Source organism: Chelmon rostratus, chromosome 8, assembly GCF_017976325.1.
Source record: "Chelmon rostratus isolate fCheRos1 chromosome 8, fCheRos1.pri, whole genome shotgun sequence".
Classification (NCBI taxonomy): Eukaryota; Metazoa; Chordata; class Actinopteri; order Chaetodontiformes; family Chaetodontidae; genus Chelmon; species Chelmon rostratus.
The window spans coordinates 15,080,829-15,102,751 of record NC_055665.1 but is presented as its reverse complement, the minus strand read 5'-3'; the positions used below and the strand labels follow the sequence as shown (position 1 = coordinate 15,102,751).

General features: G+C 44.7%; 2 protein-coding genes across 5 annotated transcripts; both read right to left on the bottom strand.

The window, feature by feature from the left end:
• Positions 1 to 159: 159 nt before the first annotated feature.
• On the bottom strand, positions 160 to 12,763 carry rusc1 (RUN and SH3 domain containing 1). Of its 3 annotated transcripts, XM_041942585.1 has the most exons (12): positions 10,323 to 10,345; positions 8,820 to 9,878; positions 7,569 to 7,691; positions 7,403 to 7,479; positions 7,142 to 7,159; positions 6,705 to 6,879; positions 6,260 to 6,365; positions 6,074 to 6,120; positions 5,494 to 5,996; positions 5,167 to 5,402; positions 4,755 to 4,922; positions 160 to 2,771 (listed from the first exon to the last, which is right to left on the bottom strand). In XM_041942585.1, exons 2-12 carry the CDS (start codon positions 9,733 to 9,735, stop codon positions 2,606 to 2,608), a joined length of 2,535 nt encoding a protein of 844 aa, XP_041798519.1. In that variant the 5' UTR covers positions 9,736 to 9,878; positions 10,323 to 10,345; the 3' UTR covers positions 160 to 2,605. The 3 variants fall into 3 exon arrangements, with proteins under 3 accessions (XP_041798519.1, XP_041798520.1, XP_041798518.1); XM_041942586.1 differs by lacking the exon at positions 7,142 to 7,159 and having other exon boundaries at positions 10,323 to 10,344; XM_041942584.1 differs by lacking the exons at positions 7,142 to 7,159; positions 8,820 to 9,878; positions 10,323 to 10,345 and adding an exon at positions 11,647 to 12,763 and having other exon boundaries at positions 7,608 to 7,691.
• Positions 12,764 to 17,073: 4,310 nt separating this feature from the next.
• fdps (farnesyl diphosphate synthase (farnesyl pyrophosphate synthetase, dimethylallyltranstransferase, geranyltranstransferase)) lies at positions 17,074 to 21,634 on the bottom strand. Of its 2 annotated transcripts, XM_041943232.1 has the most exons (10): positions 21,517 to 21,634; positions 20,911 to 21,063; positions 20,689 to 20,829; positions 20,335 to 20,415; positions 20,085 to 20,207; positions 19,910 to 19,998; positions 19,745 to 19,817; positions 19,555 to 19,632; positions 19,320 to 19,454; positions 17,074 to 17,919 (listed from the first exon to the last, which is right to left on the bottom strand). In XM_041943232.1, exons 1-10 carry the CDS (start codon positions 21,517 to 21,519, stop codon positions 17,719 to 17,721), a joined length of 1,077 nt encoding a protein of 358 aa, XP_041799166.1. In that variant the 5' UTR covers positions 21,520 to 21,634; the 3' UTR covers positions 17,074 to 17,718. The 2 variants fall into 2 exon arrangements, with proteins under 2 accessions (XP_041799166.1, XP_041799164.1); XM_041943230.1 differs by lacking the exon at positions 21,517 to 21,634 and having other exon boundaries at positions 20,911 to 21,482.
• Between the last annotated feature and the right edge of the window lie 289 nt (positions 21,635 to 21,923).

The window sequence follows — 21,923 nt, the reverse complement described above, 5'->3', positions numbered from 1 at the left end:
TCCATTGTGAGTCTGTACTTCCTTTGCAATCTGACTCAGTTTCCTGCCACATTTCACAGGGCAGCAAATACAGGTCATGTGATGTAATGTAGAGTGAGGTATCCTCCATGGCTCAACAGATGTGCAAAAATACGAGTCCAACAGCTGCATAGGTTTCGTTTATACTGATCATTTTATTTGGTGTATTTACAAACAAGCACATGCAGGAGGTGGACAGTGACTGACACTATAGGGGCACTGAGCTATATGCAATAGTAGGACACAGGGGGATGTCTACAGGCTACATGACACCAGAGAGAGAAAGAGAGGAGGAGGAGAAGGAGGTGCATAACTCAGTTACACTTACACACACACATAAGTGAAAGTGCAGGATGTGCTAACACTCATCTCTGCTTTCACCGCCACATACGCTGCCATGTGCACACTCCCACACACACACACACACACACACACACACACACATAATGAACCCAGATAGATAGAGAGACACTAGATGGGTCAGATAGAGCTATTCCTTTCAGAAACCTCAAGGTCAATAAATAGCACAATAGCACAATAAATGAACAGCTTTCAAACAAATGAATTTAGACTGGAACCTCACATTTGAATAAAAATACAAAAACCAAAAAGCTATTAACACATTTTAATGTGTCAACCGATATTTTATCTTTATCTAGACGCAGGTTCTTGTGAACACCTAGGTATCATCCATTTGATGGTGTTTTATTGTGATCATACGTTACAAGTTATGAGCACTGGCTTGACATAATGCTACTGGACAGTTGCCATAGTGACAGTAACGTCATGCTACATGGCACTGACACAATAACATGAGGAAACTTTCAAGAACTGAGCTTTCCCTGATTAATCAATAGCAATGAAACTTTCCTGCAGAATTAAACGGAGGTCCTATAGTATCAGTCTTTCATAACCAGTGAAAATCTAGCTCCTTTATATCAACTTTAACAACTGAACTATTTCAAAATGACTTGAAAACAAACAAAAAAAGGCTTTTTGTTGTACATTTAACCATATGCATAGTCCGCAATACAGAATCGAGAGAATAATCAATAAATATATGACACAAAGCAATGTTTCATATGAGCAACATTGGAATCAACATCACTTCCACCACTATCATTAATATCAATGATTATGATCAGCAAACATGGCAGGTAGGGTTAAGAGAAATACAAAAGCTGAGGTACGAGGTGAAGACCAGCCACCAAACCCACAGACTTTACAGTAGCACTAATGAGTGACATACAGCTGGGCTTTTCTCACTGCATTAAATATAAGGTCAGATAGTGCCGAACAAGAGCTGAGCATAGTTTTGTGATGTGTCTATTCCAACACACGTTGGGTTTTGGCTGAGTAGAGAGATTAGCTACAGATTGCTGTTGTCTGATAAGATTTGACAACTGTGTGGGATGGATAAATAATTTTCTGGCATTCAATCAAAGCATTCATGGCACATTACAATGCATACAGTGTTTAAGATCTAATCTAATTATGCTATGAATATGATGTCAAGACACTGGCAATACATAAAGCACACAGGAGGGAAGATAGTGGATATCATAATTAAAACAAACACATGTACCGGTACTCTTTTTTTTCCATGTATGACAACCACTCAGTGTCTGTGTAAAGCTGCAGATGTAAAGATAAAGAACGAATCCATTGGTTTTGAACCATCCGCTTCCTCAGTGTGGCCACAGCATTAAGCTTGTGTTTTACTATCGGCTTTCTCTTGTTCATCTATCTTTCTATCTATCTTGGTAGTATCACTCTCAATTTATATACCTATATATATATTTTTATGTATATTTATACAGTCAAATATAGTAGCAGAAACATGTCAAACACACATGAACCAGGCGATAAAGGTGAGAGTTCAATAGGGGTGAAAGGTCAATAGAACACAGATCTACACGGCTACAATTCACTACATTACTACGCAGTATGCAACAGGAGCTACAGCTCAGTACTCTAACATGCTTTCTCCACTCGACAACCTGCGAGCCATGACTTTTTACAGCCGACGGCTAGAGACATTAGCGTGGCTACTTAGCAGGCTGTTGACTGTCGCCTCCTCACAACGGGCAGCCGCTGATCTGAAAGCGCTTCAATCTGCTTGTGGTTGATTGCACAGAATTTCCCCTGTGATCATTTTCAAATCAGTGGCTGACGAGGAAGGCAGAAATCGAGAAAAGGACATTTAAAGGGATACTTCACTCCCAGATCAAAGGTCTTCCAGTGTGAAACGATCTAAATTTGACTTGAGTCATTATTTCACACCATCTGCTGCGTTCCTGCTGTTGAAATCCATTAGTTTAATGCTACCAAACTGGATGGACTGCGATGGGGAAATAACACTCCCATATGTTCATAAAGGGAGAGGGCTGCAGACGGCTCCTGATCGACGAAAAGCAGAACAGATGGTGCTACGCCCTCAACTCAAACTCTAACCGAGCAGGCGTGAAATATCCCTTTCAGAGTAGTGGAGCCTCACCAAAACCTCTCAATACTCGCCTAAAATATATATATGTATTTATTTATTCTTTTTTTTTATTGATTGAGTGCAGCAGTTATGGTGCCGAAGTCACATGATGAGAGAGGTGTAGCCAATAGGTACCAGCCCCTCTTTGTCTCCCTGACGACAGCGAATCCAGTCTTGATCGACTCCTCCTAACACCACAAGTTCCTCCCCTTTGCAGAAGCTGAGCTCGGAACCTGATCCAGTGTGGTCACACAGCGTTCGGACTGACCTGCGGACACACAGCAGAGGTCTCCTCAGCCCTGACAGTCTACATATACACCAACCACAAACAGTAAGGTCATCTTTAACATGCGATGTAACCAAATCCTGAATGAGTCACAATGCGGGATTGCTCCAAGTCAGACTGGTGAGTCACCAAATGCAATCTTTCAAAGACAAAAATGATAAGAGGAATGCTTCTGATCTCCCCTCCCCCCACTGGTTGGCCTTACTTTAAAAAGAAAATGAAAGAAGTCATTTAAAGACGAGAAAATACGCTACAACTAGTCACCTTGAAAAAGGCAAGTACACTGATGAGCTTCAGTGTATTTTTATGTTAACCATCCATTTTATTTGCCACACCTAAGCTATGGATGAAGGCATGCCTATTTTACTTTATCAAAATAATATTAATAAATAATAAATAATTTTTTAATTTTTTTAATGACACTAAAATATTGCTTCCCCATCAGGCTGATCAATGTTTTCTAAAAGCCAGAACACAAAGGCCCAAAAAGTGACATTACTGTAAATTTAATTTAAACTACAGTGCAAATTGTGTCCCTACAGACACTAAGGGACAAGTTCACCAGTGAATTGATGAGCTGAACTCCCAATCTGTGCAAGCAAGCGAGTAAAACTTCATTTACATAGCACATTTCATTCCAGGTGGAAGCACAATGTGCTGCACAGAGCATAAACTACCACAGAAGCTGCAGCCACAAAAACAATGTGGACAGTAAAACACTAGACATGAGTACACACAATTAAAGTAAACACAGAAATAATACATGTGAGTTAAAAACCATGGAGAGCATAGAATAATTAAGAGCACCACCAGTTAAAATGAGACATGTTTAAACCATTAAAAGAGTAAGAATAAAAAAGGTTAAATAAAAATAAGGATTAAGACCAACAGTTACACCGACAACTAAGAGTAGACCATTAAAAATAAACCAATAAAATAAGTAAAAATCATATGAAATACTAATTAAAACAGGCAAATCAAACTACTGAAAGGCTAAAAAGGAATGTTTTCTGTTTAGTTTTAAAAGATGTCAGCGTTGGAGTGAGTAGGATGTTCCAGCGCCTGGAAGCATAAAGGCTAACAGGAGTTTCACCAGTTTTTGTAGAGACTTCGGTAATAACCAGCCAGTCTGTTCCTGATGACCCGAGAGGTCTGACTGGTACATAGCTCACGAGCATGTCAGAGAGATATTGGGGCACCAAATCATGTAGGGCTTTAATAACTAGCATTAAAATTCTTAAATCAATTCTAAAATTTACTGGAAGCCAGTGTAACGACCTCTGCACAGGAGTAACACGGTCATATTTCCTTTTTTTTGGTAAAACTCCGGCAGCTGCACTCTGGAACAGCAGCAGCTGATTGAGATGCTTTTCCCTGAAATCCCTGTCTGTTCCAATCTATGGATATGTTATTTATGGATGTTAAAGGAGCAACTCTATCTCCAGTTTTGAATTAGAAGGACATGCAGCAGACATGGGTTCATTCATTTTAGTTAAGGTCCAGCGAATGACTGTTGTGTATATTATGCATTTTTTTTCTTTTTATTTAACTACTATAGTTTATTATTTTACATTTTAAATGCACTGCCTGTTGGGTGGAGGGATGGGTTTCATAGGGATGGATGGGAGGTAAATTTTTATATAGTACTTGTAAGTTATAAAAAAGTTATAAAAAAAATTTTAATCCTACATTTTGACCTTGCATCAAAGCTTGGCTACCATTGTCTGAGATTTCAGGTTTGATTCAAGAAGGTTTTAATATTTTCATTTATTTCTAAAGCTTGTAAAAAGTGTTAAAATGTACCGTCCTTCAATCAAAACAGAAGCCGCAGTTTGAGATGTCAGCTGTGAGGCAACAACAGAAACATTTATTTGGCTCTCCCCTTCTCAGCTCGCAGAAAAGCAAACCCTCCACAACCATCAGCATCCAACATCCAACATCAGCATCCAACCATGCCTGTTGTACCTGAGTGGTCTGGGTTTGTCCTTCATCTCCAGTGCTTCAACATCTTTCTCTGACTCTGGCTCACTCTCTCCCTGGGGATTCGGGGCCCTCTTTATTATTGGAGTGGAGCTGCTGCTCACCATTCGAGTCAGTGCGGTAACACCGGGAGCCAGCCACTGAGAGGGACGCCTGCAGAGACAGAGAGAGGGAGGATCAGAGGAATGGGGAAAAACAGGGAGAGTGTGGGACAGATGGGCAGAGGAGAATCACAGTTCCCATTCATGCAGTTTATTCATGAAGAAAACGATGTCAAATATAGCAGTGACTTAAGAGCTTCTTTAAGTAATTACAGTGATTGAGTAATTCATTGCTTCCTCTCCATATAGAGATTTAGTCTGCATTGTGTATTCTTGATTTTTAATCAATAGCTAACCTGGTTGGTGGTGTGTGACCTGGTGGACTGTTGGGACTTTTAGAGGCTCCAAAGAGCCGCCCCAGACCCCAGGGCACCTGAGCACCACTGCTGACAGGAGCGAAGTCACTTCCTGCCTGGACCTGGAGATCAGGCAGATCCGTCCTCATCTCTTCCTTCTTCAGGCTCAGCTCAGCCAGGTTCTGGCTCAGCCTGCCTCCCCAGCGCATCACAGCCCCCCATCCCTGCTGGATAACCTGTGTTTAAAAAAAAAAAATGTCAGTCCTACAGGATCGCACAAATGTATTTGACTACAGACTCTGGACAGCCACACACAAACATAAGTACCTGTCCTGCCTGTTGAGCAAGGCTGTCTTCCTCAATATTAGGGGGAGGTAGCTCTCCAATTTCCTTCTCCTGCACCCACAGCAGCTGAGGACTAGTCTGCCCGAGACTAACCGAAGCCTGTTTGGGTGCAGCACTGCTATGTGTTGACTCCTCTGATCCTTCATTCTTTGGATTAGCCAATGGAGACAATTTCTCTTTGGCTGCCTGATACTCTGGGCTTCCGAAGTCTACTTCTGACAGGCTTTCAATATATCTGCAGCCCGTGATTTTGGATTGGGACCCCTCTGTTGAGAGCTGGAACCCAGCATCCTGACACGGTGGACTGGGGATCTCTGGACTGTGACTGTCTGGCTCTAAATGGTGGTGCTGGAAGAGTAGGTCGAGGTTGAAGGTCAGCAGGCTGAGAGGCTGCAACACGAGGAGCAGCTCCTCGAACAGAGGCTGGCAGGGGGCCAACGACAGACGCATAAAGGAGGTGGGACGATAATATGTCTCCAGCACATCTGAGAGGAAGAGAGACGATGGTCACGTACATGCACGCCCACAAGAATGAGATGAGACGGAAGTGAAGGAAACTCACCGCTGCAAGACTGAAGGTGAGACAGCCAGAAATCAAGAAGCTTGGCACTAGAAGGAAAGAATGGAGAGGATACAAAGAGGACATGTACAGGGAAGTCAAAATACAGTATATTCCATTTTTAACTATTCATTTCAGCACTGTCATGCTACCAGTGGACACCAGAGACGATTAGGAGCTAGTGCTTACTTCAGTAGGCCAAGGAGGAATGCGTTGAACCTGTGTTTGGACTGTCGGAGCTGGGGCAGCTCTCCGACTCGAACTTGGAGGTTGAACAAGGCCTGTGTTTTTGGACCTTGAAAAATGCGTTGAGAGGAAGAGAAGAAAATGTATTTCAAAAGAGAGGGTGAGGGAGAGAATCAACAGAGGAGCTGACAGAGGTGAGTGAAAAGTTGCAGCGAAACTTGGCACTCATAAGCCAATCGATATCTGCATCCTGTTGTTCGCTTTATTCAGCATTTCAGACACAAAAATCAAAAAGTATTGACTGATGTGTGGGAAAATGAGAGACAGACAAAGCCCAGGGTTTATCATTATCATCCATGGGAGAAAAAAAACAACAACAGAGAAATAATAGGCTTATATCAAATTCAAGTCTATAAATGCTAATTTTCCTGCAATCCTGGTGTGCTACCTGGCCTGGTGGAGGCCTGGACCAGACCCCAGGCGGAGTTTGGCCTCCTGCCTGCGATCAGGTCACTCTGGTGGGGCTTCAAGCCATCGGTCAGCAAGCTGTGCAGGGCAGGGCAGAGGCACTGCAGCACCAGACGGCCCAGGGATGGATTTATAGTGCTGTCTCCTGATAAGGCCTGAGAGGAGAGGAGGAGAGAGGAGAGGAAAATGGGATAGAGTGAGGAAGATGATGTGCAGTGATAAGGAGAGACAGATGAGAAAGGATGACTCAAGGGAGGGAGGAAAGGAAAATTGGACACATAAATGGGGGGTTGAGAGAAATGGAGATGATGAGGATCGGTTTGATGTGATGAGAGATGATTTTTGGGGGAGTCTGGAGTTAGTTTACAAAGAAATTCTTAATACTACAAGATTGGGTTATCAAAGATATTCTAGTACCTTGTTAACTGAGAGAGACTGAGGAGAGACAGCAAAATATGTAGAATCAGAACAAGAAGGAAGGAAGGGAGGAAAGCATTGTCAGAAATAAAAACATTCAATACAAAATGACATTCAGTTTCTCGATACAAATATTTGTTATCAAGAGTGATGTGAGGAAAAACACTCATCGACAGGGAAACAAACTGACAAAAAAGCCCTCAACATCATAATTCTGCTAATAAAAATCCCACCAGTGATGTAGATTCAGCAGTGACTGACCTTCTGAACTACAGTCCGGGAAGAACTGAACTGGGCCAAAATGGCTTCCACTGCCACGCTGACGGCACTGACCAGAGCTGGAGGGAAGAACAATGGTCTACAGTTAAGCTGTAAGAGCTACAGACATCAAGGGCAAAGGTACACAGCCGGACAAGAGAGCACACACCTTTTTTTTCCTGCAGGCACAGAGAGGACAGGCCCAGACCTCTCACTGGATGCTTCACATCTTCGCCCATCCAGGACGTCTCTGTCCTCTGTACAGAGCCGGCGAATGAGACACTGCGAACAGCTGACAGCGACAGTAAAAGAGCAATTACTTACTGTACAAGTACAAAAAAAAATACAAAATCACCAGAAGCAAAATGAATCACCACAGACAGAAATACCATAACTAAAACATTTGCATTATTAGCAGGAGCAATTAAGCAATGACAAGCACTGGAGTAGGCAGATAGAAGCAGATGGTACTACAACAACAAACAGTGTGCGAGGACATCCTGTAAATATTGGTTTAGTGTGGTGAGCTTTCAACATCTGGATCTGTGAAGACGACTTTCTGTATGCATCAGGGATAAACAGGACCCCATGCATTAATCTTTACTCACACTCAAATGCACAAATACAGTCATCCAAACGCCCACACATACTTAATATAAGCATAAGCTCACACAGAGGTAACTGAAGAGCTTGGGGGGAGGGGGGGGGCAACTATGTAAGCTACCACATCAGTCAGGTCAGATATCATTACACACATGTGCAAAGGGCAGGTGTTGTGTGCCGTGTGATGTTTATATAAATGGATTTATATAAACTACTTATAGAAATGCAGACATTCTTTCAATGAACAGGATGCAGTGGGCCTTAATTACTTTGAAATCGGCCTAATTGTACACATACACAAGATGAAAAAAAGTTAACTCAAATAAAAAATCTTTACGCTACAACATCGTCAACAAGCTGCTTGGGCTGTGCTTGGCATGAAATGCATGTGTCCCGTTCAACACACCGTGCAAAAACAAAAACAACAGGTGGACAGACCAGACAAGGCAGACACAAAGAGAGACAGATAGAGGAAGACAGAGAGAAAGGGAGTGATGAGAGTGACTCTGGACACCCTCTGACAGGAACAGCTGTTACCCTTCTGAAGGCCCTTTGCAGATTTGAAAGGACAGTGCAGATAAGACGTATCAGATGACCGGCAGGGAGCCGCCTTCTGATACATAAAACAGCTACAGTTACGCAGTTCTTTCAAAACTGCAAATCCCCCGGGTTGAAAAAGTGACCAAAGTGTGAGGACCGTCACATCCAGAGCAGAGAACAAAGACAGTAAGACAGACAGACATGCATGCAAGCAAGATGTCAGACAAAGAGAGAGAGTGTAAGATGTAGGGAGAGAGAAGAGAGAGAGAAATCTTACTCGCCACGCGTGACTGCGGAGGAGCCTGGTACAGTTTTGGGGGTAGGGGGGGAGCCCTGGGCGGTATAGGAGGGTAGAGGTTTGGATAGTAGAGGGGAGCAGCGAGGGCAGGCAAGGTGTGAGAGCGGGGGAAAAGCGGGGAGCTGAGGCAAGAGCCTGCTGCGCCAGGAGGGGGCGCTCCGGAGCGCTGGGGAGGAGAGAGGGCTCCGATAGGGGAGAGACGAGGAGGGGCACCCCGATGTAGAGGGCAGTTTTTAGGGTGGTACAGGTAATATGTGGGTAGAGGAGGAAGCTCTTTAGATGTCCGGGCCTTGTTGCTGCTGTCTGTGTGCGAGTGTATGCGCTTTTCTGTATGCAGTGAGCCCATAGCACTGACACCGTTTGAATACGTCATCATGACATCAATGTTCTTATACGGGGTGGTGGCCTCTGCGGCGCCACTAACAGGTGTGTCTGACTTAGTGTGTGCGCCATTCTGCTTCTCTGAGTCACTGCAGTAGAGAGAGTCAAAATTGCACATGGAGTCAGACGCAAAGTCCCTGTGTGTGTTAAAGGTATTCCCATTATCACAAGGAGAGTCTACACCGAAATCCACCACAGGTTGGTATTTAAACCAAGCGCTTAAATCACTGCTGGAATCATCTCTGTGGATACAAGCTGAGCTGGCAGCAGGGGCCCGCTGTGTGTTGCAGTGCTCGTCTGTGGACTCCCTGCCTACATGGCTGTGGGGTCTGGGATCTGCAAAGGGCTGGGAGTTACAGTAGCCTGGGCGATAGGAGGGGAGGGCAGTGTGGAGGAAGTAGGGCTGGGAGGACTGGGTGAGGGAGAGTGGGGGGGAGGAAACTGCTTTTTGGAAAGGGTAAAAAGGCCAAAAATTGTAAGGTGCGGGAGATTGGGATGGAGAGGGCATAAGCATATATGAGGGAGCAAAGCGGAGCAATGGACAAACAATGGAAACAACAGAATGGGATGGATAGGTGAAAAAAAAGGTTAAAGGAAGAAAAAAAGAAATGTGGCAAATACATGGGAAGGAGAGAGAGATGCAGAAAATGTTAGCGTCTGTTGAGAGAAAAATGCACATTCATGAGTGTATTCCAGCAGAAATCGTCATCATGTAATATCATGCAGTATTCAAACAAGTCAAACAGTTGATTGACAGTTACACATTGACAGTGCATGAACGTTAATGGAGTTGATTTATGGAGAGCAATAACCACAGTCTTTCATTTAAGAGGGTTTAACAGGAACAGGAACATGACACTATGGGCCATAAAAGAAGAACTATTGAGAAGTCTCACAGCTGCTCATAGAAACACTCAATCTGTCAATCAGCCACTCATTCACCAGTGACACCATGATTAAAACGGCATTCACAAAGTGTCATCATATATCTGATTTCATTTTCATGTCATACTAGTATTGAGAGTATTAAGTGTAACACAGCGAGTGCCAATCTTTACGCTAACTGTTTTTGTACTTTACTGCAGTGCGTGCCATCCTCACCTCCGGATCACCTTCTCTCTTCCTCCTCGCTGCCTTTGTTTTCCACCTCTCTCTAGCTCGATCCCCACCACCCCTCCCTTCTCCAGCAGCACAGCGTACAGTGCAATGCTGAGTCAGTCAACAGATAGCTGATAGTTCTGTTCCCTGCTGCTCAATCACCATGTCTGGCTGTGTGAAGACTCAGAGACTGTGGCAACACAGTTTTCACTGCACTCAATTTACCTGTGACAGACTGCTAAGCTATGGGCTACAAAATGAGCTGGAAAGCAACCATACCTTGGTTAGACTTGTGCTGTCTTTGAACTGAAAGTAACACATGATACTTCCTATTGCTCTCACAGGAGCTCTCAGCAATTGGTTCGTGTACTAAGAGCCACCCCTTGGACTCTTAAAGGTGTACACACCTATTTCTGGTTTGTTACCCAAAGCAAGTTGCAGCATGCAGCTCATAGTAATTCATTTGACTTTTACTATCAGAAAGCAAAGGTAATGTCATGAAATAATTGCAAAGTAATTATACCTCAATTAGAGAACTCAATTTACTTATAAACTTAGCATCCAATTGCTGTTGGCCAAATATGAGTAATTGAAATTAAACATACAGCCTGCTCTATCTTCTAGACAATGACAACCTGGTAGTAGGGTCTATGTAGCTGACTGCTGCACTGCATGAGATAAGTAACTTGATCTTGGTCCGAAGGGTGGATGAATAATTGAATAAGGCAGTGATGACATCACATTTTGATAAGCAGTGCAGGAAATACTGGCTGGAAAGTTTCCAACCTCCTCTTTCTCCTCATACTACCTTCACTCCCTTCGCTGTCTTCAACCCCTCCATCTCTCAATGTTGCTCGCCTTCCTTCTCCAGCTTTCGCTGTCTTGTTAGTGTGTCCCGTTTGTGAAATCACCCTCTCTTTATCCCCCGTCATCACCTATCCATCAAATCACGCATCATCCCCTTCTGTGACTCACGCTCGTCCTTCATCTCTCGGCTCTCCCTCCATACATCATTTCCATAAATGAGTCAACATTTTCACCTCCCTTGCTTTTCTGTTTCTTTCAATTGTACTGTCCAAGGATATAATTTGTGCATCGCTGAGAAAGTGAGCAAGCTGACTGTCGGTCTGTCTGTAAGACCATCTGTTTCACTTCATCATCTGCTGTTGTGTCGTCCAAATTACGCCGAGTTACTTTGATGTGTTTACTTTCTCCCATACACACACAAAAAAGCAAATGCACACACGCGCACACTCCTTCCACTGTGTCATCAATTTCAGCTGCCTCCTTTATTATTCTTAACACCATCATGGGAATTCATACTCACCTGAAGTTCTTGATTCAAAAGTCCCTCCTCCATCCGCTCGTCCTCTCACCTCCTCCTCTTCTTTTTCTTCTTTCCCTTCCTTCTCTTCACTCTTTTCCTCACACTCCCACTCTCGGCCCAAGGTCCACAGACTGCTGTCACTGACTGAGCAGCCAATCTTCTGTGATGGGCACAGCTCCGGTTGTCCACCCTCCTTGTCAGCTCTCTGGAGCATTTCCTTCAGGGCAGCCATTGAGGTGAGGGCAGGTGGTGGCTGCATGAAGAAGGCCTGAGCCTGAGAGGTGTACTCCCATTGGTTGCCATCGCCGCCTGCTGTCTCTCTTCTCCACCTAAGGTTGTACAGTATATCTGGGTCTGGAGTAATAACTGTTGGGTCAGGGTCTGGGTCAGTGATCACCTTTGTTGGGGGGGAGGTGCTCTTGTTGCGGAAACGCAGCTCTTTAAAAGTTGTCACCTTTGGAGCCGAACCTGGAGACGAACCTGACGAACTGAGCTTCTTTTGAGTTTCCATTTGAGATTTTCTTATTTCCAGAGGTGGAGGCTGTGGGAGGGCATCACAATCGGGTGTGAATGCTATGAGCCAATCAAATCGCTCAGGTTGTGCAGAGTTGGCAGGGAGAGTGCTGACTTTGACTGGTGGCAAAGATGGGGGGATTGGGGGTAAGGGACGAGGAGGAGGGGGAGGGGGAGGTGAATCTGGTAACCCGGCGGGATACCGTATAGACTCAAAGCTCATATTCTTTGCTTTGGTTGCATGTGTATTGCTAAAAGCGGTGCTGTAGTAGGAGTCGGAGGTCAGACCGCTGTTCCTCTTCCTTCTCCTTGCCATCTCAGTGAATGAGGTGGTTCTTTGTGTGTCTTTACTTTCCTCTTTTTTTTTGCCATCTTCAGCTACATCGACTCTTCGATCTCCATCGAACTTGCCATCTCTGGCCATCAACTTGGTGTCATATTCCCTCTCCTCCTCCCCCCTCTCTCTTAGTCTGAACTCATGTGACTCCGAAGACCTGGACAAGATAGCACTATCTCCATCGCCTTCATCCTCTAGCCCTCCGACACAAACGCTGAGCTCTGGGCTGAGTTTGAGGAGCTCAGCTTGGGTCAATCCAGCAAGCATCAGTAGCTTCCGAATCTCCACATCCAGTGCGTGGAAGGAAGGGGGAGGAGGCAGGGCAGGTGGAGGTGGTATGGCAGGGGGAGATGAGGACGAGACTGAGATAACTGGTGGAGGAGGTAGAGGTGGGGGACGTGTAGTAGGAGGAGGAAGGGAAAGGGGGGTTTTTTCTTGTTCGGCTTGAAGAGCTGCGAGCCGCTGTGCCTCCTTCCTGGCAAGGTGGCGCCTCCGAGGTGGAGGAATGGGAGGAGTTGGGGTGGGTATAGATGGAGGTGGAGATGGAGTGGTATAGAGGGTGAGGTAAGGGACCGGTTTAGAGGTGGGGAGAGGAGGAATAGAAGGTGGAGATGGAGGTGGGGGTTTCTCACACCTAAAAGTAGTGAATGTGGGAGATGAGGAGTTAGGGGAGAAGGTGGACAATGTGGGAGAGGTGGAGACTGCCATGGAGGTGGTCTCCCTGCTGATGTTGATGTAGGTGTGGAGGTCAGAGCTCACACTGGCATGACGTGCTGGAGGTTTGGGGGGTCTAGGTGGCGGCTCGACAGGAGAAGGCGTGAGGGAATCAGGAGCGAGAGGCTCATCACAGTCTGACGGAGCAGTGAGGTCGACCCCTGCATCTGAAAACTCCTGAGAGTCTCCCATCGTTCCTCTGCGACTTTTATACAACTTCCAGGGAATATCGATGTTGCCCATTTCATCCATGACATCCGAGAGATCCTGCTCTTCCAGATCTCCAAGATCAAGTCCCTTCTCGTGGAGTCTGGCAACATAGGCCAGTTTTACTTCCCTGTTCACCTTCTCCAAGCGGTCCAGGTGATCTAGCCGATCCCTCAGCACATCCCAGTGTTGCTCCCCCTCCAGATCCCAACGAGCCACTTGGATCACCTGGCTGAAGCGCTCCATTTTCCCAAACTCCCCTACTGATTCCAGAAAATCAAGTAAGCCTAGCTTGGTGACTTCAGAATCACCTTTGACTCCTAAGTAGTCAGGAGAAGGAGAGTCCAGTGCAGAGGGGTAGCCCTCATCTGGGGAGCAAGGGGGAATTGGGGAGTGTGATGTGTGGAAAGGATTGCGGCTAAGAGGAAGGGATGGAGGGGAACGCGCTGGAGGCTTGCATTCAGGGGCTTGCAGAAGAGAGTGGTCTTTGGTGGACAGAGTGACAGATAGATTATCCTGGTCTTGGGAGGAGCAGACAGAGGCGGATTGATCTGCACAGTCAGACTCCAGATCAGAGCAGGAGCTGATGGAAGTGGAGGATGAGGAGGTAGATGAGGAGAGTGAGAACTCCAGGAGGGAGGGAGGACAGTCACAGCATGACGGGACCAGGGTGTCATCATCATCATCGTCATCATCATTGTCAGCTTCCTCTTCATCATCATCAATATCAATATCCCCACTGCTCTCTTCCTCATCGTCTTCGTCCTCTACTTTTACAATTTTCTTGTTGTCCAGAATAATGCTTTCATCTGCATTCTTGCCTTCATTTTCCAGACTGGCAGCAGGGCAGGCAGGAGGCTCCAGCTGAGCCTGTGCTTGCAAGGGAGGCTGAAGCTGCTCCTTGGCCCCTTTCCCATCCTGCCTCTGGGGCAACAGGGCTGGAGGAGGTGGTAACTGCATTTGCTGTCTGAGAGAGATGGTGTTGTTGTTGTTGTGGTTATGGTTGAACATACTGTTGTTGTCCTGCGGGGAGCGCCCATCGCAGCACAGACACGGGAGGCTCGGCTCATTGCAATTCGGGTCAAGAGGGAGAACGGAGGGAAGCGGCGGCGGAGGAGTGGCTGCTGGTGCAATTTTGGATGCCGCCGATGCACGAGCACTCTTGGGTTTGGGCTTAGCTGATTTGGAGATGGTCGAAACCTGTTTTTGAGGGCCAAACCTGGACTGGCCTACTGGTGCCCGAGGCTGCACTCCTACCCTGGTCCTGGTGGGTGCAGTGGGGCCTTTAGTAGCCCGGCGCGGGGAGGACGTGGTGATCGTGTTCATGTTTTTATCCTCCCTCTGAACACCAGGGCCATGAGACTTCGGTGCAGCTAAGGTATTGGTCCGTCTGCTGACATCAAAGCGCCGTGGCTTTGGAGGCTGAGAGGCGCAGCTAGAGGACTGCATTGTGGGAATGGGATTTTTTAGGATACAGTGATATTTCTGTTGCTATAGAAACAAGCGTTGTAAAGGCTGGACAGATCCAAACTATGACGCGCCGTGACGGTCACATCTTGGCTTGGCTCCCAAGATCCTGCAACATCAAAGGAGACACACAGTGAATAATGACTACGAGCAAATTCAGCTCATCAAAGACTGTTTTCTTGCTCTACACATGTTGTTATATTAGACTAGACTAATATAAGTCTTTGAAGCAAACCCATCATCTGGACTATCCATTAAAACTCAATTGCTTTTGGGCTTTCTGTTTTATAATTATCACAGCCCAAGTCCTGGGAGGACACAGCACTGGTATGAACACACACACAGTCTCTCACACAGTCCATTAAAAAGCACATTATACAGCATAGTTTGACCTGAAACAATTAGTCAATTAATAAATTGGCAGAAAATTAATCAGCAATGATTCTGAGAAACAATTAATGGTTTAATTGGCAAAAATGCCAAATATTCATGGTTTGAGAACATTGCATCTTTTGATGAGCAATACAGAAGCTGAACTGCCGTGATGCAGCAGAAAGAGGCTGTGATGGCACTGAAGATTTTGAATTAACTTGCTCAGTTAAACAAACAGGCAACTTGGAAATGCACATAACAGAAGTGCCACCCCATTTGCATGCATCTGTTGTACTATCATCTTGGTTTTCACATCTAGCTATTCAAATTCCAACACGCGCCCACGCACGTATCACATGAAATGATCCCCATGATGATAACTGCCACCTAATTTATAGCTTAATAGCTGTCACTCATCATCTGCATCAGTCATGTTCAGCTTCACTGAGCACTGATTTCCATGAGTTTACAGTAGTCAAGCTGTCTCCATCTGTGCCACTCCATCCTTACCAGCTGACAACAGGCAATAAGATGTAGACCGAAAGAAATGTCGTTAAAAAAAAACAAAAAAAACCCCACTGTACCTAAAGCAATGAGTGAACATAAAAGCACATTTAACTGGAGCATGAAATAATCAGGCAGCAGCACTGAACAACACCGAGTCTGCCTTTTTTTTAAAGCCCATTTACCGAAGGCTACTGCTCATATTCCTCCACAGTGCCCTTCACATCACTGAGGAATATAAATCACTCAAGTGCTTGCTTACACCGGGCCTTACGTCGGAATGGCCATTAAAGCCAACAAAGCCTTGAATTAAGGAGAAACTCTGGATATCATCATAGGCAATCGAAGCCGTCCCGTGCACAGTATTTATCCCTGCATGTATTGATCCCACAGAGCTGATGGAGACAGGGAGGATGGGAGGAGAAGGAGGGGGAGGAGGGGGTACCTCCAACCGCATCGCCCTGATATCCAGGCCCATCCGCCTCTATCACAACTCAAATATTACACATAATATTTACATGCCAGTTCAAGCAGATAATAATAATGCATTTTACCTGAAGAAATACCAAAGAAATGTCACTGTTAATAGCGGAATCCCATGTCTCTTGATCTACGCAGGCTCCGTGTGGGAATGGGAGATTTTTCTTACCCGGCTGGACTATGCAGGTTCGTTTGGACACAAAAAAACCACAAAGTAAGACAATAAATTATGACTCGACTCACGATCAGATTCTGGTAAAGATGGATGAAGGTCTCCATCTCATCGGGCTCTCTCACATCCCCAGTCCGTGTGAATGTGAACGTCTCTCCGACGTTAACAGCCTCAGCATCTGTCCTCTCGCGAGCTTCCAACTCACCACCGCCCCCCTCCCCTACCGACGCCACCAAACCACACCCCACACTCGCCTTATCATCACATCCAATTCATCTTAAGTCATTTTCAGCTTCAGCTCCCTCAAATGATTAGCTCTGCGCCCTGCGTTTAGAGGAAGAGTCACATTTCCTTCCATTTCTCTTAAATCAGCCTATTTGAAATGTGTTCAGGCATTTATTAGTCTGTCTTCAAGGAAGTTCACTAATATGCAAAGCTCACATGCAGCCAATCGTGGCTTCTATTCATTATTATCCGTCAGTAATATTCTAGATAAGTCGATTATTTAGTCTGTTAGAAAACAGTCAGAAGTGCCCAGTAGAATTTCCCAGAGCCCAAGATGATTTATCTGATTAAAAGTTAAAAACCCAAAGATATTCAATTTATGAATGACAAACAAGTTTTGGCATTTTTGCCGATAGTTTATTTTTGTTTCTTTCGTTTCTGCTCTATAGCCAACACGCACACACACACACACACAGGCGCACACGCACACACGCGCGCGCGCACACACACATGAAAAAACATTAACACAATAAAACAGAAAAAAAATGACTGGTCATACACATCTGATAAAAGCAATAACATTCAGGCCAGTGCAGACTTTTGTAGCAATATAAAAATAAACGGAATTAGAGAGCTGATACAGGTACATCTACTGTCACATATGTACTGTCCCTTTCAGTCCCTCAGTAATTATTATATCTATTCCTAAAAAAATCTAAACTTTGTCCACTATCTCATGTGATTTGTATCTTCATCCTGCCATATGTTCTTCAGGGCACACACATGTGCTGGCTAGACCATGTGATTCATTGCAGTAGAGAGATGACTGTACATTATGCACTGGGTTCGATAAATAGATAACATGGCGCAAAAGAGACAGGCTGTAAGATGGCATTCACAACCACATATCTACAAATCTTTGAAAAGTTAAGAAACTGCCCGCAGGATTTCTAAATATCACAGCCCTGTTCAGCTCACGCTGTTGGGAGTCAGAGCCTTGTCCCGGGCAAACCCTCTTTCAAAGAAAGAGGAGCTGATCTGTGCGTCATTGCAAAAGTCAGAAGGGAACCACCGGCCCCTCTCACTTGATCCTCTTGTAGATTTTCTCGGCAAAGTTGAGGAAGACTGAGTGAGGAAGGTTCTGAGCGTGACTCGCGATGAGTTTCTGTAGCCGTTGGTAGCTCTCATCTTCATATTTGTGGTACAGCGCTGGCATTTGCAGGGTGTTGTACAGTGCTTTGACCTTTTCCACACTGGCATCATCGTGGCGCCCGTAACATGCCTGAGGAGGAGATGAAGATGAAATTAAGTATTGCTATTGCACGAGTGACTCTATTTACACTTGTAAAAAGGTGGGATCAGCGGGCACTACATACATGGAGGATGATAACCATAAAAACAAGGGCATCCTGGGCTCAGAAAATAGGTTGACTATGTCTATGACTAGAAATTCTTAGAATAAAGAACTTTTCTATTGCTTTAAAGCATTTTTGTTCGTATAGTTGAAGCCTGAAAATAGGGTTTGGTCAGAATATGAAATATCTTTAAAAAGTGATACATACAGTATGTTCCTGCATTTCTTACTTTAAAACAGTATACAATGCAGGATTTTCCTAAAAAACAAAAGCAAAAACAATGTATAGACTCATACAAAAGTAGTCCCTCTCAGCCATCACTTATGACCTACTAGAAGTGTGTGGTGGTGTATGTATTTACAGAGAACCTGCCCTCAGCCTGTATTGTCTTATACTCCTTGTTATGATGTGTTCAGGATGTTTCTGGGTTGCAAGAAATGGCAGTGGGCGTGCAGCAGCCTCCTGCCAATAACAGCACACAGGTGCCAGGTGTCAGACTGTAAGCAGCACGTGCGCAAGAGGAAGATACAAAAATGGTGGAGACAGCAGTGGAAAAAAAATGAAAAAAAGCACTAAAAAAAAAAATATATATATATATATATATATAGCGAGCGAGGGGAAATGTCAAGCGGACAGAGCTCACTCCAAAACAAGTGTGAATCTGGGGTTGGTTTTCAGCAGCTGGCAAGCACTGAAGGAGAGGATGGGCTTGAATTGATGCTAGCTGGCCTGTTTTCTGTTGGACAGGTAGGTGGTGGCGGTTAGCTTAGTTAGCTTGCCAAAGATATGAGCCTTCTTCTTTCTACGGTAGTAGCTTACAGTGGGTGCACAAGTAGCGCACTTTGGTGGTGTTGAACTGGGGAGCAGGGGCCAAGTCTGAATGTTGTGTTTGCAAACAGCAACAGATCATTCCTGCATTGCATACCTTTAACAACAATTTGTTACAGTGGTATATATATATATAAAAAAACATTATTATCCATTGCCTTAATTACACTTGATACGTTTTTGGAAAATTTCACTTACTTCAAATCAGAGAATGTCAGTGGGTCATTGCAATGTACGGCACTGGTCTAACATAACTGTTGCATGCATTGCATTTATTCTTGATTATTTTCAAATAATGTTGTAGTATTTATGAATGCTCTCTGATGTTTTTGTGAAGGAAACACTGAATATAACCTGCACAGCAAATTAACTTCTTTAGTCTCATTTGGCAGTGTGTGAGCCACAAGATCCGTGCAAACCTCTCTGTAGTTTGCAGCCAAATAACATCAGAACATATTAAGGGTGCTCAAATATAAAGGGTTGTTATCTGAACTCCCACCTCCAGTTTTGCTCTCTGTTCAGGAGTCATGATTTCCAGGGCAGTCACCACCAACCAGCTGCATTTGTTATCCTGGATGTCTGTACCAATCTTCCCTGTCACAGCAGGGTCCCCATAACAGTCTAAGTAGTCATCCTGCAAATGAAATGTGTCAGGTGGTTTGTCAAGTCTGTATAATTGGCAGCATATTACTCAATATGTGATGCAAAAGCGGGATGCAGGTAAAAGTAATCACCTGTATTTGAAAGAACTCTCCCATCTCAAGCAAGATGCGTTTGGCATTGTTGTGCTCCTCTTCGCTCACAATTCCTGCCTACAAAAGTGAGGTACAATAGTTATGAGAAAGAGTGTGGCATTACTCTCTTACTTTCGCTGTGCAGATTGTGTCAACTGGTCTTATTCTAAGCTTCTTACAAGACACTTACGATGTACATTGCAGACGCCACTGGGAGGTAAAAGGAGTAATAGGCGGTCTTGTATTTCACAATAGCTTTATACCTGAAAAATAAGAAGGGAAATAATTACACCCCTTTGCTTTGGTGAACAACATCCTTTTATGCAAGTGTGCTTTACAGATTCATCTTTACTACCTCTCCATGGTGAATCTGTTGAGGTCAATCTGACCAGGGGGAGCTGTCATGAGGTCCAGGGCTTGGCCGAGCTCTGTCTGGAAAGATGTCTGAAACATACAAGAGATGCTTTTACAATGCTGTGTCACTGTGTGTCGGTGTATGCGCCTGTCTCATCAATCACGATGTACTGTACCTCAGTAAATAGCTCCAGTAGGTGGATGTAGTAGGGCTGATCCCTGCAATGTCTGCGAAGCAGTCTGTAGATTGACCCTTCCAAGAGAAATGAATCATTGATGGCGTCCAGGCCTATTCCATCCTTAAAAACAAACAGACAGGAGTCACCTTAGTGAGCACACCAGTAATAGTGAAAAGTCAATTACCACGTTGCAAAGATGAAAAGTACTTTTTTTGTGTCCCTTTTTTTGGTTCGTATCAAGCCTCACCTTCTTGTACCAGCAAGGCTGTCCTCTCCGAGTTACAGATGCATCCATGATATCATCCGCCACGAGGAAAAACGCCTGAAGCTGCAGGCGAGGGAGGCACAGTTGTAACACTTAATGACCTACAGAACTTAACACCCTTGAAAAGTGTCACTACAACAGTCAATCTGAGAATGCGCATGTCAGATGAAGTTTTAGTGACCCATTTAGCAGCACATAACAGCTCCCTGCTTTAGCTGCACTGGCGATGCACTTTTTGATCTTTTCATGGAATTTGTTGACAGTAAGAAAAACTATAATATGTAAACAATAATAATGTCAGACTTCTCCCTTTAATAGACCAGAACATGTCCTCACCAACTCAATGCACCAGCCAACCAACAGAGCCCGCTGCACCATGTCCTGTGTGAGCTGACTGGCTGGAAGAAGCTCCCTCAATGAGCCAACCACAGACAGGCCTCGGTTCCTCTTGCCTCCAGGGGAATTGTACACCAAAACCTATGAGCAAAAGATGCAGGGACAACACATTAAACAGCAGTTCATCACTTCAAATCAACCAAGAGCAGACAACATACAGACCTCTCTCAACCTGCTCAGAGCATCGGCCAGCGCAGGATCCTGGACGTCCCTCTCTGCAAGCTCCGTCACCAGCTCCTCAAACTTGGCTTCAAACAGCTGAGGGTCTGATAGCAACGCCCGTTTGCTGTGCTCCCCATTGCAAATGGTGTCTCCCTGGAAAGACGAAGCGCACAGCTGAATCGATGGATTTTTTAGCTTAAGCGGGGAGACCACCAGCCACATGGTCCGTATTCTTGTAGAGGCATTAATGATCCGACTCAGCATACGTGTCATCCCCAACCAACTGTCCAAGTGTCCCTAACAACCGTGAACAATCTGCGGTCAAACTCGTCGGACTGCGGCGGTAACTGCTGAATCACAAAACGTCGGTAACCTGTTTCAATTGAAGAAAACTGCCACTGTATCATCGCCCACTTGGGTCAGTATCAACAAGAACAGGGGCTAAGCAAATAGAATTACTATCATTAACTAGTAAGCTCCTTTGCAATGAAACGAAGCGTTAGGTGACATTAGCTTAAATCGTGTCCTGCATCCGGTCTGTCAACAAGGCTAGCTATAACATACAAAATAAAAATAATTTTTGCTCATACATATGCTTTTACATACCATAATGATACTGTCTTCTTATACCAGACTGTTAAGTATAATACAACAAAATTGTTTATCTTCTTTTTCTTCGTTTTGCTGTCAAACTGAGGTCTGTGAACGTCTCCTAAACCAGGATGTGCAGATTGTAGTTCACCGTAACAATACTCTCCATTTTATAAGAAAGGAGCAGAACTTATTTTCCCACCATCCATTGCGAGTGGTACGTCTGGGCGTGGAGTTCGGGGCTCCATTTGACATCGAACGTTTTGATTGGCCAGTAGCATCGGACCAGGATGGGCTTTCACACGGACTGACAAATAGAATTTTAGAAGAGGTGGGGTTTAAGTGGCGTGGGGAGATTCGTGAAGGCAGGAGTGATCAAAAATTATAATAATTACATTCGTTAAACTGCTTACATTTGAAAA